The sequence below is a fragment of the Colius striatus genome, chromosome 10 (genome assembly GCF_028858725.1).
Source record: "Colius striatus isolate bColStr4 chromosome 10, bColStr4.1.hap1, whole genome shotgun sequence".
Taxonomy (NCBI): domain Eukaryota; kingdom Metazoa; phylum Chordata; class Aves; order Coliiformes; family Coliidae; genus Colius; species Colius striatus.
This window is the reverse complement of record NC_084768.1, coordinates 25,763,328-25,780,750: the sequence shown is the minus strand read 5'-3', so window position 1 is coordinate 25,780,750 and position 17,423 is coordinate 25,763,328. Positions and strand designations below refer to the sequence as shown.

The window sequence follows — 17,423 nt, the reverse complement described above, 5'->3', positions numbered from 1 at the left end:
CACTATAAAACTTGCTCTGCTATATCCTGAAGGGCGTCACAGTGACGAGAGTAACTCGCTGCTATCAAAGATGCTAATTAGACACCTATTAACAAATTGCAGACTTCTCAATAGATGCTGCCACTGAATTAATGATGCAGGAACTTCAAACATAAGGCATTGATTTCATGTTATTACCTATGCTTTCTCTCTCATCAAGAACCATCAGGAAGCATTTCATTTACTAACTAAACAACTCTGATTTAGGGCCATGATAGCCTGAGAACACATCTTACCTTTGGGCTGCTTCAGTTCATGAAATACCACGATGTCATGAGGATTGTTGAGATTTTCTGCCAGAACAGAGATGTCCAAGCCATTGAGCCTGTTTGCACTGAAAATTGCCTCGTTCTCCAAGTCAGTCCAGAACACTCTGTCCTGCAGGAAAGGCACAGCATCTCTGACCTGGCCCTGCTCCAACCCAGCTCATGTATTTCAGCAGAGAAAGTCACATTGCTGGAGAACAAGGGCAAATTCTCAAAAGCAAAAGGGGTGTCTGTTCTTCTGACAGCTGTTCAGGTAAGGAAGGTGCAGAGAAGTTAAATAACTCAAGAGATCCTTCCAAACCTGCTGCTGAGGATACAACCAAGGAGCAGCAATGTCTTGGGGGAACCTGTGCCCAAAGTTCAATGCCAGTTCATCACGCCAGTGCATGAGAGGAATAAGGGTTTTAAGGAAAAGGGATTTGTCCAGTCAAAAGCCAATCCAGTTCAGTAGAATGAAGGGAAAAGAAACGAGGCTGTGACACACATCTGGCCAGGGAGCCACCAGGACACCTTTCTCTGCTACAGCTTACCTAGAGTGAGCTGCCAAAGCTGAAGCTTTTGTCCTCATACTCACTTAAATCATCACAGAAAGGAGTTTATCTACAAGAGAGGAGGCTTCACTGCCCCTGGCTAGTGCTATCTGGCAATCCTCCACCAGGAGAGGAAGAGCTGGATTGTCTCTCTGCTTCCAGAGAGAAGTGGACTGCCTATCAACTAATGGCAGCACTGTGGCTGCCCACTGAGGGAGCAGTTTTTGCAGGTCTCAGGTCTTCCTCAGTGACATTTGAGGATCTGCACTGTACTACTTAATTAATTAATGCCCTGCTGTTATTAAGCCTACAGACTGCCACTCAATGCTACAAAGTGCAGAATCTACAAGACTAAAACAACCTTCCAGTGGAACATAACGGGTAGGAGTTGGAAGCCTTGGTGAAGAGGCTTGTGTCTTTGTAGGATGCCAGCTACATTTTTTTTGGACAGGGAAGTTTCTCTGGGTGGCAGGGTTTGTGTGTCATAACTGAAGTAGTTCAGCCTGAAAGAGCATTTCAGAACTATGTGAACAAGCACCTTTTTAGTGCCCAGGCCCCAGGCTCAGCAGTGCCCTGGTGCAGTGACTGCAGCAGGGCCCAGCCCGAGCCTCACTGGCACTGGCCTTGCTCCCAGCCCAGGCCCTGAGGCTCCCAGCACAGCTGAAATGTTTCCAAGGTGCTGCAGGATGGACAACAGCAACAACTGTCTGCTGCTGCCTCCTCTGAGGGTTCTGCTGGCCCCAGAAAATGCAACACAGGTATGAAAAGACATTTGAAACCAAGGTGCTGAGAGCAGCAGTGCTGGGCTGCAGGTTGTCTCACCTCCTGAGAACAGTAAGCAGCTTCTGCCTTCCCTTGCTAATAGTTTTGGGCTGTGGGGATGGAGTGTTGGCTCCATTCAAATGAAGGAAACCCCACTGCCCATTTTCCAGGTCTGTGGGAGGTGTTAGGCTGGGCATTACCAGCCCTCACGGGCACACTGGTACCACATGAGATGAAAACATGAGACAAGGCATTGCTGTTGATGAGAGGCTTTAGAAAACAGTTCTCCCTGCTGAACCCACACCAGGTTAATTGGTTTCTATAGCAGCAAACGCCCTTGCTGAGCTTTCTGTGCTATGCCAAAGGCAGAGCTATTCATCAAGAGCAGCTTTGAGACCTCTTGCAGTCTCCAGTCTGCTCTGCATCCGTTGTCAACTCTTACCTCAAACACAGCCAGGCCAAAAGGATGGCTCAGATCATCCACAGAAGAGATCAGAACTTTTCTGTTGCTGCCATTGAAATCAATGCAGGACAGGGAATGCAATTTGGAGTCTACCCAGTAGAGACGCTGATTCAGCAAATCTGAGAAGTGAAACACAATGAAGCAAAATTACACCCAGCTCCTGCAACTCTTTCTGTCCTGCCCAGCATGTTTCTCCTGCTGGCAGCATGACTAATCTCTTTATTATTGGGCTTTTTTTAACACTAGTTCTGATTTTGAATTGGTGCCTAGAGATGCTGGGATAAAACCCTATAAATAAGATTAAAAAGGAGGAACATTCTGTTGTGTGTGTGGGGAATGCCTGAATGACAGCTTTGCACAATGAGGTTCTTTTGCTACCAGGAGGAGCAGGCCAGCAGCAGTTCAGGCTTCCCAGAGTCACTCTAGCAATGCCTGAGCAAGAAGCTTCATCCGTCTCAAGGCAATTCAACTCTTGGCCTCTTGTTGGACAACAAGATTGATCCCACTGTGTGGGTCCACAAACCCTTCTTGTGCTGCAGCCTAGGGAATAGTGGTGGTGGGGACACTCCAACCACAACCAGCCAGGTTTTGGGGAGGCAGCAGCTAGGGGAGTAGGGAAGGATCCAATGTTATTCAGAATGCTCAGCACTGAATTTCTCTTCCTGGAGCAAATTCACTCCAAATTTTGGATGAGATTCACTAAACAGAATGCATGTGGATGAGTGCCAACACAAAACAAGTTCTGTAATTAAACAAGTCATTAATTAATTTCTTAATTACTAAAGGATAACATTATTTGTTCACAGCAGTAGCACTTCAACACTAAGCAATGGTGGCAGCCTTTTCTCCTCCTACATCCTTCTCAGGGCCAGAATATTCAAACATAAAGCCAGGCAGCCTCTGCATGGCATTAAACACACCGAGCTGTAACTCCAGAGGAGGCTGTTCCCTACTGCCCACTGAGGGTGGCAAACCTCCTGCCCCTCAGTGTGACAGTGAGAACCAGCCCAGGCCCGTGTATCAGCAGGATCTGGGCCAAGCTGCCTCCATCTCACCACCCCTACCCTGGGGTGGGCAGGGCATGGCAATGGGAATGGGCTCTGCACCTCCTTCCTCGATGTGCTGCACATTGCTCAGCCCAGTGAGGTATCGTGACAGTGCTTCTGAAACAGACCCAGGTTCAGAGACACACCAAGGATCCTCTGATGCTTACTGGACTTACAAAGGGTTGTTGCAGCTCTGCATCCTCCCCTACAATTTCCCTTTGCCTTAAGGCACACCTAAAAGCAACTCAAAGCTCCTGCAGTAAGAAGTGAGGACTGGGGCAAAACTCACTGTGCTGGCTACTGAAATCAAGTTGCTTGTATTTTCCTACTTAACACTGAACTCCTGTGTGCCACAGTGGGTCCCACAGCCCTAAGCTGGGCACTCACCAAGTGTGATGCCGTTTGGCCACTCAATGTTGTCGGTCACCAGCACTCGCCGCCCCACGCCGTTCAGGCCCGCTTTCTCAATCTTAGCTTTGTCTCCCCAGTCAGACCAGTACATGAATCTGGAAGAGAGAGATGCAAAGAAAACAGTAAACTGGACTTTAGTGTAAGAAATCTGCACTGTTAGACCAGAGTAGGAGGTGCCCTGTTCTTTCATTACAGCAAAGCCCCTCAAGCCGCTTCAGTTACTGCTGATGTGCACCCAGTGCAGCCATCTGCTGTCCTGCAGGGCACTGCCACAAAACTTGCACCAGAATGCAAAATCTCACCTTTATGACCCCATGCAAAGCATTTCCTGGTGTCTGCTCTGCTGGGTGTGTGGGTGCCACGTTCCCGAGTGGCTCACGCACACGTCAGACCGACCACTTCATCTCCCAGCACAGCCTACGTGCCCAGAGCAGCTCAGACCCATCCAACACAGGGTCCTTCTTCAACAGCCATGGCTTTGCAAAGAAGAGAGCCGTCTCAGCAGTCCTATTTAAGTTCAAGGGACTGACTACCTATCTTTAAGGGCACCTGAAGTCTTGATGAGGTGAGAACCTCCCCAGTTTGTAAAAGAGTCAATAGAAGACTGGAATGTCTCTGTTGGTGAGGGGAGCATTTGTGGTCTTTACACCTACCTCCGTGTGGGATCAACAGCGATGGCTCTTGGCTCACTGAGGTCACTGTTGAAAAGGGTTTTCCTCCTGCTTCCATCTGCAGTGGCCACTGAGATGGTCTTGTTTCCAGAATCTGTCCAGTAGATGTTCTTATGCACCCAGTCTATGGCCAGGCCTTCGGGAGAGTTCAGCTGGCTGTCTATCAAAATCACCTGCTCGGCCGTGTCACTCGCTTTGTCAATGTAGGCGCTGCAAAGACAGGGCTGGTCACTGGGTGGCACGTGTGCCTGGGCTGGAGCTCAGGCTGCTGAGTGCCAGGAACCACTGGTGCAGCCTCCCAGCAGGGAAATGGCAGCAGGATTGGTGCAGAAACCCTTAGGGCTGAGTGCGAGTGCTGCAACCTTCCGTGTTCTCCTACGACTTGAGCTTCTTCCCCTATGTCTGGGATGGCAGGATTTTCCAGAATAGCGAACTGTCATTCAATTTTTCTCCCTGTTTCCTGCTGTCATTGCACAATTCAGCAAAACATGTGACTTCAGGCACGTTAATTTGAATAGAGTTGATTCATGGGATTTATGGACATTAAGAATACAATCTCCAGTGCTCTGCTGCACAGAGCATACAAATAATCCTGCTTTAATGTACCACAGTTAGGACCTGAGCAACTAATGATGACCCATCAAAGGAAATCATGGAACTGTACTAATTTGGCAAGTGATCTCATTAGATACAAAGAAAACATTCACTAAATACCAGAGGCAGCCTCAAGATCTTTCCTATCAGTAATGAAAGGCAGCAAACTCCACATGGGTGTTTCATAAACAAACCTTTCTCCTACAAGCACAGAGACTAATTCTGCACTCTGGCCCCTGCACCAATATCAACTGCACTGAGTGAACTGACATGGAGTTACTCAGTTTGCATCTGTGTTTCTAGGAGCTGAGACTGGCTCTTAGAACAACTTGGTACAGCAGAAATTTCTCCCCCTCCAAACATCTGAAACTGCCAGGTGGTTTACATCTCCTGTTGCCTGAGCCTCCTGCCTTTGAGCATGGCATGAGAAGGGAAGTCGTCTGGGAGCTGAGCTCTCGAGTGTTAGAGGCTGGAAACAAATGCCTAAACCCAGGAATTCTTGACACTGTTTTATGGTCTGTGGCCCAGGCTGGAGTGCCTGTGGGGAATGAGCCTGGAGTAACAGCAGCTTCCTCACCTTCACTACAAGGAATGGCTTTAGTCTCTCTCTGAGACCAAAGGAACAGCAGCATCAGGGTTCTGCAGAGCAACTGACAACGTTGCCAAGAGTGTTATTTCAGTCTGATGAGCACCACACATTCCAACTACACAACTCCAGGTCAGTCACTCCCTCCCCACTGAAAGAACCATGTTCAGTGCTTCCCATCCACTGCTGCAGGTGCCAGAACACCCCTCACCTGTAGATTTTCCTGTAGAACAGATCACACCAGTAGATCCTGTTTGTGGACACCTCCACATCCAGCGCCACGACGTTCTTCAGCATGGGAATGACGCGGGAGTAATCCCTTTTCACCAGGTCGATCTTCCGCACCTCGTGGCGGTTGGTGAAGATCAGGTATGGACTCTTGCCTGCCACAGAAAGTCAGCACGTTTGGCATTTAGCAGCTGACCAAAGAAGGGCTGGGTTTGGCTTTCATTTCTCAAACAGCAACAGAACTCTGGCAGCTGCACACAGAGGACCCGAGCCCACAGACACATGCTGGCCCCTGGGCTGCCTGTTCTGCCACCAGCACAGCTGTGGGCAATGTCCTCACCTTCAACTTTAGATACAAAATACACAGGCCAGATTTTGGTGACTCATGGGCAGGATGAGGAACAGACAGCCAAGTCGGCTGGAGGGACAGGAGGCAGCCAGACTTGAGGCATGACAGAGCCACATTGATTCCAGCAGAGCCAGCACCAGCTGCCAGGGACGAACTGTAGACTGTCAGGTACATGCAGAACTCACACAGTCCACCTGAGCACTTGGGCTCAGGCCGTTCACACCTCTTTTCTGTGGGGCCAGAGCCTTCAGCCTGGGTGATACTGCTACTGCAGTTGTAATCTCTGGCTGGAGCCTCTTAAGAGCACAAAGTTAACCTGAAATTCCCACAGGACAGGAGACCAGGACACAGAGACCCAAGAATTAATTTGCTTGGATGACGATAGGCAGCACCTTAGCCTCCAGGTTATTCACACGGAGCCTCATGGAGGCTAGTTTCCTACTACACCTATGTCTCTAGGCTCAGAACAAGAGATACACATCTTTGCCCTCTGCGTTCTTAAGTGTCACTAAAATAAGCTGTGAGTCAGATAGATAAATCTTTAGTTTGGTCTTTGTGCCCTTCCCTGTTTGAAGCAGGAACAGGTCGTGAGGCTCAGAACTAGCTTTAGTTGGAGACTGGTTTTTCTCCAGGAGTGGCCAACAAGGTCTGCAAAATTCTGGTGTTCATGCTGGTATTTGCATAAGAGGTTGGGAGGGTGTGAGTCACCTACTGTGCTTCGATTGGGATGTTTTCTCCCTTTTAATACTACTACCACTAAGTATTTTTGCTGCACTGTTTTTAATAACACCTGTCAAGAGACCTTCTTTTCTAGTTTCAGCTTCAAACAGCCAGCTAGTGACTGTAATCTTGCTCTGTACACTGTTAAAATATTCTGATCTGCATGATCAGTATTTCTTGCCTAGAGACACATCTGCTATAGCTGCAGCAGTTCTGTGCTGCTCAAAATGAAATCTTTGCTTGCTTGCTTTGCTAGTTCCCTTTTGTTTCTGTTCCCCCAGCCTCAGCCCTGCCAGCATGTTTTCTGTCAAGAGTTGTGGTGCTGAGCAAGCAGAGTTTAAGTGCCTGTGGTGCTGCCTTACCTACAGCTTTGCAGTTCTTGGACAGGGTGTCCATCTCGTATCCCTCGTAGCACTCACATTTGTAGTCCCCCTTGTAATTAATGCAGATCTGGCTACACGCGTCTGGATTCTCACATTCGTCTATGTCTGAAAGGAGTGTTTGAAACCCATCAATAACTGCAATCAAACCATCTGGGATACAGCAACGCTCAAGTGCACGCAAGCCCGTCTGGGTACGGTGAAACACAAGGGCCTGCTGTTTGCATGGCAATTACCTCCGCAGGTTTTTTTGTCCAGGAGCTTGTATCCAGGGGGACATTCACACTCGTACCCGATCCTCAGGTCCCTGCAGATGTGGGAGCAGCCACCGTTGTTCAGAGAGCACTCGTTAATATCTGGAAGGGATACACACATTATCTATGACAAAAGAGGGCCTTTAGGTAGAAGGCTGAATAAAATTAAGAGACAGCCTCATAAGTTTTCCCCTGTCTACCTATCCATCAGCTTTTGGTGGCCCCACAGAGCATAGGGGTGACTTCACAGATAGGAAGCCACCACTGTATCGCTGTGCCGCTCTTTATTATTCCAAACCAACGCTGTAGGATCATTTGGACTGAAAGCTAGTGGCTAAATGAACAGGAAGCCCTGGGGATACAGTGTATGTGAATCTGCGTCTCATCCCATCAAAGAGCTGCTGCTTTGAGCGTGTTCTGCCACATGTGAGAAGCTTCCAGGGGACCTAAGGACTGTCTCCAGGAGACTCCTTTTTCCCCCATGCTCTGGTTCATGTTGACTTTTCTGAACAGTCCCTCTGAGCTTTAATAATTCATGCTGCAGGAGTCTCATCTCCCAAGGGCCAGTCATTTTGAAGTACTGTACTATCTTCCCATCTAGCTCCAAGGAATGATCTATGTGAAAATTCCAGCAAACACCAAGGTACAATGTGTCAGATACTCCATTAGCACTGAGATAGAGTCCTCCCACAAACATCCCACATGACAGGCTCTGCTGGCAGCCTGCACCAGCCCAAGTGTGCAATTTTATGAAGCAACAGTCCCCATCCTCTCCCGAGTCCCTGTGTAATCCAAGGCCACCTCTCTGATCCTGCTTTCGAGTGCTGAAATGGAAAAGGCTAAACAGACCCCTGTAACTAGAACTGAATGTGAGGTTGAGGAAAAGAACATTTCTTCTTGTAATTAACCTACACGAGGTGAAGAGAAAGTCCTCTCTCTAAGTAAGACTGCTGAACAGAAGCTGTGGGATTTCAGAGACAGCAGAACAAGCAAAACTGATTTGCTTCAATCTATAGTGCAATTTAAAGGCAAATCTTTCATTTATCTTTTACTTGCTGCTTCCTTGCACACTGCAGGTGAGCAGCACAGCAGAGCCATGAAATCAGTGCTCCTGGAGGAAAATGAAAACAACCACGAGCCAATTAAGACCCGGAAAATACCATGCCAGAAGGAACCCCATCCCAGCTCTGGGATGTTTTCACCCTCCTATCAAAAGACACACACATGTAGATACCAATACATTATTAATAGAGCAGAAGTTCACTAGGCTGGAAGGTGTCCACAGAGCCACGCTGTGTGCTGTCACTGTTCAATGCTGTTTATTAATGGGCATCAGCTATTCCTACGCTTGCATAGGCCTCTAGCAAATTGGGTCATAAACATACACAACTGCTCTCTGCAAAACACTACAAACCCTCACCCAGATGATTCCCATGGCTTCAGAGGTGCTCTGTAGCACGGATTTAAAGCCTGTAAACCAAGGGCTCGTTCCCTCCCTGCACATCTCAACAGGAGCTGAGGAGAAGCCAGGTACAGAGACCAGCCTGTTGTCTTTCTGCTGAGCAGCTGCTGCCCATTACCCAGGCTTCAGCAGTATATTCACTACCTGCCTAAATAAGACAAATGATGTTCTATCTTGTGCCCGTACCTTTTTAGGGAGTCTCAGAGGGCACTGCAGTATCTGACAGACACACCAAGATGAGGAACATGTCGTGCACCTCCTGCCTTCTGTGTGGATTATTTGGTTCCGGGCATTACATTCCCAGCAATCTACATCATTCTGCACCCTTCAAAAGAAGCATCTATCTTGCCTTTGGAGGTAATTCCCTGCTCAGCTTCCTCACTCAAACTTCACTGCCAGCCTGGGTCTGCCCCAGGTGAGCTGTGGCACCGCTGTGAAGCTGAGCACCAAGCCCAGCTGTGCTGTGCCACTGCCCCGTCTCCTAAGCCAGGCTGGGCTGCCAGCTTTGTTGGGAGAGCTCCACAAGTTGCAACACCCACTCGGAAAGACAGGGAGATGTGGATTAGTGTGGAAGAAAGCAAGGGCACACTGAAAGCACAGGGTAAGAGCATCCCCACTAGACACACTTCGTGTCTGAAGCAGAGGAGAGACTGACAGTTCTTCCTGAACATGAGTTATTTAAGAGGCAGAACTGAGCTCCATGCTCATGGAAAGGGATGCCTACCTGTCTGGGACATTTCTGCACTGAGGAGAAAACCAAGTATGTTTGGGTAAGATTGGGGCTGGTGCCCAAAATGCTCTGGGGAGAGCAGCCCAGCTCTCTGGCCTGGACTTTCTGCTCTGGGGACTCTTAACAGCCCCGACGCAGACCTGGCTCTCTCAGCTTGTGCATTCTCACTAGCCCAGAGCTGGCGGGACACTGCAGAGAGCAGCCTGCTGGAATTTCTGAAAGGAAGCAGCAACAACATGTAAAATCAGAAATCATCATCTCTCAGTGACTGCTGCCACTATGTGTTTTCACCTTCAAAGCATGTTCCCAGTGCTAAATTTCTACGATGTTACCATAATCCTACAATTCAAAGATAATTTTGGCAATCACAGAATCACAGAGTGCTGGGAGTTGGAAGGGACCTCTAAAGATCATCTAGTCCAACTGCCCTGCTCAAGCAGGTCCCACCTAGATCAGGTCACACAGGAACGTGTCCATTTGGGTTTGGAAACCTCCAGAGAAGGAGCCTCCACACCCTCCCTGGGCAGCCTGGGCCAGGGCTCCCTCACCTCACAGTAAAGAAGTTCCTTAAGTTTAAGTGGAACTTTTTGTGTTCCAGCTTATGTCCATTACCCCTTGTCCTATCACCAGACACTACAGAAAGAAGTATTGCCCCATTCCCTTGACATACACCTTTCTAATGAGTCTCCCCCTCAGTCTCTGCTGGGATGAACAGCACCGGATCCCACAGCCTTTCCCCATAAAGAGGAAAGAAATGAGGCTAAACAAAGTGGTCTGTGCTATGGAGAACACTAGTATCTGGGGAAGGAGGGGAATTCCTGGTTCCTAGTCTCATGCTCAATTGATATGTCCCTCTATGGATAAAAGCTGAGCTGAGAAGGGCACAGTTCAAACTTCCAGATGATCAGACTAGGCTACTAATTATATTCATACACAGGGTGATGAGAGAACAGAGGCAAGGGAAGAGGAGCAGAGTGAGAAATAGCATTAGCAGCTACATGTGGTTACACTCAAAGCTGTGAGCACCAGATGGAGGAGAGGGGAAGCAGTTACAACAGGAGCAACACATAGAAGGCAAGTACTGTACCACATTCTTTCAGAGGCTCATCAGACCAGTCCCTGCAGTCTCTATGTGAATCGCACACTTTGCCTCCGTCAATGCACTCTCCACTCTTACACTGAAACTTGCTGGGACTTTCACATGCTGACTCTGTCGTGTCGGGCAAGAGAGGAAAGCAACTAAGTTAGATGAGGCTCATGACAACAAAAGGCCTGACACAAAGCTTCAAGAGGGTGTCATTAGCAGAAATGGGATGGGATTAAGCAGATGAACATTAAGTCTGAGTATCATGCAAGGAACTTTTCAAGTCATGCAGCGTGTTTGCTCAGCACAATTGTCTCTCCCAAGCAACTCCACTGCCAGGATGGCTTAAAACTCTCCAGAGGAATCAGCTGCCCTGGCCCAGAGAAGCAGCATGTGTCCCCTCTCCAGTGGCCAGGCAGGTCTCCAGCCTGACACCACAGAGCACAAGGGGTGCAGAGCTGTCTGTACCTACCTTGGACGCAGCCTGCCTCGTCGCTGTTGTCAGGACAGTCGTGCACCTTGTCACACTGCTTTGCCTCGTGGATACAGGTCCCGTCCCCACACTGGAATTCATCCGGCCGGCAGGTCACCAGAGCTTTAAGACAACACATTCCAGCATTAGCCACACAGGGCTTGAATATCCTCTGTGGTATCAGCCACGTTCCTCTGACACTGCAGAAGAGCTCCACTGCACTGTGGCTTGGTGTTTCTTGGGGTTACAGGCAAAACACATCCCCACAGGATGTTTGTCCAGGTCAGATTATTAGACTCAAACCAGATCTGATCATGATGTGGTTGAAGCAAAGTTGGGGAAAAACATCAACCAGACAGCTATACTGACCATCCTAAAAGCAGTCATGTTTCCCTCTCCAAGGTTCCACTGAGAGACCTCCCTAGCTGGGACCAGACTTGCACTGCCCAAAGGTACAGGCACTTACTAACCAGCACAGGGCTGCAGCCTGTAGTCAGAGGGAACACAGGTTCCTCACTCCTGGGACACGTTACGCAGCTTCCTCCTGAGGGGACTGTCTTACAGATGTTTCCTTAAAATCCTATTAAGGCAGTGCACCCTAGAGAGCTCTTGATTCCAGCCTTTCCATCTTGATGATTGCATCCTGCAATCACATGACAGAAAATCCCTGCCTCTGAAGAGCTAGAGGAGGTCAGCACTGCTGTTACTGCACGGGAGGCGACAGCCACGTGGCAGAGCTTCCTTGGCAATTTGGCAAACTCGTCCTAATACAAAAATTACTGCTTTCAGATAACCCAGGAAGAGCCACAGGCATGAAGTGAGCCAGCATCAGCATCATAAAACACTACTTGCACAAAGGCTCAGTATTATTGGCGATTGTATCCCACAGGATGCGGGATTCAGGTTTGTGACAGCTTCACTGGACATAGCTCTGGTGCATCTTCAGACAGCAATGGACACAACAGACAGGAAAAGTCACAACTGCAGGGCTGGTGGAGGAAGAGAGAAATCCTGCCTTCAGGAATGCACAGTATTCACATGAGGAAAGTGTGGAAATAGCACTGCTCCTCGGAGAGGAAAGCCACATGCATTATATCCATACAGAGCTGAGAAAAAAAGCCCAAGCAATAAGCCCAGTTAAAGGCCCAGCTGTGTCACCACATTTCAGCTAATAAACCCAGGCACAGCAATGGGAAACCTCCATGGGACATCTGGGACAGTAGCTCCACACTAAGCACATGGGAACTGCAGCTCTAAATGGAGAAAAATGAAGGAGAGGAAGAAACAAAGCTGTGGTCTGAGAGAATCAGAGACCACAGGTCTGGAAGTGGCACTGAGATCTCCTGCAGGGAGGCAGAGGCACTTCTGCCTGGACCATTCCTGCCGTGTACCACCACCTGCCTGGAGAAGCCCTGACAATGGAGAGATCACATTCCTCCTGGGCAATCCTCTTCTGAGCTCCACTCTGGCTATTGCAAAGCTTTCCCTACTGTCTAGCTGAAAATTTCTTTGCCACTATTATTTCTTGTCATGAAAAACAGTTTACTTCACCCCTTCTCTAGCAACCTTCTCTTCTTCTGTGTGGAGACAGGAAAGGATGGTTCCCCCATTTCCAACCGTAAATATTAATCCCCCCCAAAGTGTAATATGTAATTCAAGCCCATGGGGGTCTTATCTTTCCTGGAGCAGGAACAGGTCTCCAGTTTATCAGGTAATTATCTGCATGACAACAGCTACAGATTCGGAAGGCACCCGTTATAAAACTTACTAATTGTCCTCAATTGTAATCTTCAGAGCTCTTCTGAAAAGCAGTTACAGCTCGCTGCTAAGAATAGAAAGGTTTCTAATCCAAAAGCAAATTAAAATGAAGGAGATTTTTTGAGGAACTGCAAAGACAATGTTGCCTAAGCACCACAAGGCTGAGAGAAGAATGACAGCACAGCTCTCAGCTCAGATGCCACAGGGATTGCAAAACACAGATGTGGGACTGTACAACGTTACTGCACAAGGCTTTTGCATCAACAAGAGACAGAAGTTTGGAGACCAGGCTTGGTTTCCTGGCTCACTTCACACTCCAGCAGAACTGTGAAAGTTCAGACCTTTGAGAAATGGTCCGTGAGCTGCCTAAAAGACATCCAAGAAGAGCAGCTACAGTAGCAGCTCTTACTGATCAGTAAGATATTAAAATGCATTTACAGCATTGCTATTTCTTCATGCGTTTTTCAGGAGAAGGAGAGAGAATATTTATACCTTGCCTAGAGAGCATGACTTTGAGGGGAGAGGGCCTGCAACTGGCCTGAAGCTGGAACACAAACCCATCTCAGCACCACTGGCAGAGTTGACAGTCTGCAGCCATCAAGGCCGTTCCCAAAACAATATCCCAAGAAGAGGAAAGAGCCATGCTGTTTATTTGCAGGAGGTGTTCAGGAGATCACTGTGCTGTTTTGCAGGGCTTAAATCAGTGAAATCTCAGCAGTTTTATACTCATCTCCTCTACTCTGCAAACCAAACCTGAAACAATTTACCAAAGCCCTGCTAAATTCACAGGCACAACTCAGACACGCTTCCCCTTTGCACGTACTGGGCACAAAGCTGTATGGCTCAAATTCATCAGATACGTTCCAGATTCTGCACCTGAGTCTGTGTTTCCTCTGTTCCCACTCTCCAATGAACTCAATCTCAAGAAAATCCCAGCATTTGCAAAATGCACCAATCCCATTTTATAAATGGGGAGACAGAGGCACAGAAGTGTGAGGTCAGGTCTCAAGGGGTCTGTTTTCCATCTGTCAGTTGTATTATCTGTTCTCCCTCCTGGATGCCTTCGGCTGAGTTGCAAAGGACAGTTTAAAATGTAACCATTCCAGATTTGGAGACTAACAAATCTAACCTAATGTTCATTTGGTATATATACATATTTGAATATATATGGTAGGAAAAAAACATCCCAACCACTCCATGTTCTCACACAGCTTTCCTGAAATGACTCATTCCCTCCTATTTATTTGCTGTCTCGCTGCCAAAACCTGTTCACCAATTGTCACCCTTCATTTCTGCTCTACTCGTTTATCACCCCGCAATGATTGTAACAAATGACTGGGGATGGCCTCATGACATTTTTTTAAAGCATTAGCTCCCACTCCCTCTCTATTTTATACAATGCTGACCCCATATGATTCCCATTTGCAAGAGAAGATGTGATGCTAGTATCTGCAGTTCTAATCAAGTCAAACGTAGAGGTGCTTGTGCCGTCTCTGCACCGTGGGGATGGGGCTGTCACACTCTAACTCCCTGTGTGCCACAGGGGACTGGCCTCAAAAACAGAATTTACAATGGGGCAAAAAAATAATTCATAGAATGGTAGGGTAGGTCCCGCCTAGATCAGGTCACACAGGAACATGCCCAGGTGGGTTTGGAAACCTCCAGAGGAGCCTCCACACCCTCCCTGTGCAGCCTGTGCCAGGGCTCCCTCACCTCAGCAGTGAAATAGCTTTTCCTTATGTTTAAATGGAACTTTTTGTGTTCCAGCTTCTTTCCATCACCCCTTGTCCTGTCACTGGATACAAAAGAAAGTGCTGCCCCAACCTGCTGACACCCACCATTTAGATATTTATAAATGTTAATAAGATCTCCCCTCAGTCTCCTTCAGACTAAACAGCCCCAGTTCCTGCAGCCTTTCCTCACATGAAAGATGTCCCAGTCCCCTGATCATCTTGGTGGCCCTGTGCTGGACTCTCTCCAGCACTTCCCTGTCCCTCTTGAGCTGAGGAGCCCAGAACTGGACACGGGACTCCAGATGAGGCCTCACCAGGGCAGAGTAGAGAGGGAGAAGAACCTCCCTTGCCCTGCTGGCCACACTCTCCTTGATGCATCCCAGGATGCCATTGGCCTCTTGGCCCCGAGGGCACATTGCTGGCTCATGGTTAGTTCATTATCAGCCAGGTCTATATCAATCCCTAAATTCTCAGCCCAACAGATGGAGAGTGACACTGAGTTTCCAGAGCTCTCAAATGTCACTTTCTTACTGCAGGCATGTGACCTGAGGCACAGCTGCATTCAGGATGGGGAAGCGACATTAGATTTCTCTCTGACCCAGCTGACCCATCAGCTACAAGAGCACTCAGTGCCACAAATCCTCTCCTGGCTACACACAGATTCCTCTCCCCGCAGTGCAAATAGCATCAGGCTTATGCACCTCTGTGGCACTAGAGTGTAAAGGGCAGAACCAGGCACTCCATACAGAGAAGCACTGCAGCAGCTAAACCAGGGAGGGAGCAGAATCCCACTGCTTCCTGACCCACAGGCCTGACAGCAGCAGAAGCAGCTCACATGCTGGTCTCCCCTGGGTAGATCAGCTGCACGTTGTGCTGTACTGAGACTTACTGGAAAAAAACCCTCAGGTTCTGAATCTCTGCTAGCCAGAGAGAGAATTGTCTCAAGTCACTTCTGTCACATTTCCTCCTTCCTCCACTGGCTGTCAGCACTGTGCTGTGCTGCAGCAATCTCCAGCTGGGGCCTCTGCCCCAAGGAGGCTGCCCTTGGCATATCTGGAGGTGTTACTGGGTGAAGCTGCTCAGCAGCTGAGAGATGCTGTCAGAGCCATGCTCCTTTTGGGCCTCAGGTCTCAGCAGTTTGAGCTCAGCAGGATATTGCTGGTGTCTGTCAGATCAAGGAAAGAAGCTGGGGAACAGAGTGCTCCCTCTGCCTCAGCAAGGTACACAGGCACAGACCCACTCCTCTCACCCAGCAGAGTCAAAGTAAATGAGGCCTGTAAAAGACTTTTAAAAACTCCTCTCAAGTTGAACAATGGGGTTTGAAGTTTCAGACAGTTCCCATTGGAAAGCAGTATCTGTAAGCTGCTCTTCTCTTTTACCACTTGGAAATAAAAGGGAGCCCACCTTTCCCTCTCCTGAGTTGCCTAAACTCAGATATCCTGCCAGGTTGCTGTCACTGCAGGGAATGCAACCTGTGGGACAGAGATCACTTCTGCTGGCAGTCCCCTGTGCCTGACACCAGTTCTTCACACCTGTGTTTGTAACATGAGCCTAGCCACTGCCTCTTGATTTGGAGGGGACACAAGTATAAGATTGTCTGCAGGAGGTCTCAATGAAAATAGGCACCAAACAACACAGGCTGTCCCAGCTAGCAGTGCACATCTCCACTGGACATGCTCCTGCCTGGCTTTCAAAGTCACTTCATAGTGAAATGGATACCAGGAAGCAACTTTGTCTCCCAATTCCTGCAACACTTCAGACCCTGGAAGTACAGCCTGGCTACCTACTGCCCAAGAGCTCTGCCAGCTCCTGTATCACCCTCTTGGAGATAATGGAAAAGACACCCTACCTAATCCACCCCTATTTGGACAGGGATTCACAGTGATGATATCCTTGTACCCAGCAGTCAAACCTGCTATCTTTCAAACAAAACAGATTTGGTTTCCCTTACTCTGTTCTCACCTCTCTGTTTTAAAAGAGTCCTTTGGCTCTTTTAAAGGCACAGCAGCTCTGGAGTTACCTGTGTGGCTCATCTCTCTGCTCTCCTGCAGTGTAAGCAGAGATGTCCAGGACTTAGTACATCAATCTTCTCTTGATAAAAAAGCCATTCAATTTACATCTGCCTCTCTCTGCTTGAGAGAGATTTGTCTGATCCCCTGCTCCTCAAAGGGCTCTCCCACACAGCTGCTCTGAGCTTGGCAGCCTGGACTCTGTGTTGTCATGAGTCCGAAAAGATGATGCTGACAAAAAGTGATACATTTTCCTACATGTCTTTGCAAAAAGGTCTGGTTTCTGCCCTCATCCCCAGAGGTGGCCCAATGTCAGAGCTGCTAAATATATACAGCTATGTAAATATTTGATTTCAATCTTGGGATTATGAATATTTTACCAAAACATTTTGCTCTTATTTTCTCGTCTCTCTCCCTCCTCAGGTAAGTGACCAGCTGGAACAGTTTAGTGGCTAAAAATGGATGAAACATTCAAAATACCACATACCTCAACAACACCATGTTAAATGCATAAAGCCAGCTGAAAAGAGATCCATTATTTATCAGCTCTGTGCCTTTATCAAGCCAAGCTCAAAGTGCATTTCCAACTCGATCCTTCAGAGGTGCTGCTCTGGCTGCCTTGTTCAGGATACTCTGACTTCAGAGGCAGAAAATGAATTCTTTTTATTTCTTCCTGCTGATCATCTATTCCCTTTAGCATTGTGGGTTCCAGCCTCCAGGCTCTGACCCCCACCATGCACCCTCAGGGCTTTCAACGTTTTTTCCCAGTTTCCATTCCTTGTCTTTCTAGAGAAACAGATCTCTTCTGATTCACAGTACCACCCAACAACTCTTGCACCTCCTCTCTGAATCTTCAAGGAAAAAGCACAAAAGGAG

The 17,423-nt window shown here is 48.2% G+C and overlaps 1 protein-coding gene and 1 long non-coding RNA gene across 2 annotated transcripts in view; one reads left to right on the top strand and one right to left on the bottom strand.

Annotated features, from left to right (window-relative positions):
* The window catches only part of LRP8 (LDL receptor related protein 8), a 170,007-nt gene that overhangs the window by 4,384 nt on the left and 148,200 nt on the right, over nucleotides 1-17,423 (bottom strand). The window contains exons 6-14 of the mRNA XM_062003335.1: nucleotides 11,048-11,170; nucleotides 10,579-10,701; nucleotides 7,282-7,401; nucleotides 7,028-7,153; nucleotides 5,580-5,751; nucleotides 4,171-4,398; nucleotides 3,494-3,612; nucleotides 2,040-2,179; nucleotides 276-417 (exon numbers count right to left, since the gene is read on the bottom strand). Of these exons, the coding sequence (XP_061859319.1) occupies nucleotides 276-417; nucleotides 2,040-2,179; nucleotides 3,494-3,612; nucleotides 4,171-4,398; nucleotides 5,580-5,751; nucleotides 7,028-7,153; nucleotides 7,282-7,401; nucleotides 10,579-10,701; nucleotides 11,048-11,170 (1,293 nt within the window). The remainder of the gene's footprint in view (nucleotides 1-275; nucleotides 418-2,039; nucleotides 2,180-3,493; nucleotides 3,613-4,170; nucleotides 4,399-5,579; nucleotides 5,752-7,027; nucleotides 7,154-7,281; nucleotides 7,402-10,578; nucleotides 10,702-11,047; nucleotides 11,171-17,423) is intronic.
* Nucleotides 1-17,423, top strand: part of LOC133626204 (uncharacterized) — an 83,117-nt gene that overhangs the window by 20,868 nt on the left and 44,826 nt on the right. The gene's annotated exons all lie outside the window — the stretch shown is intronic.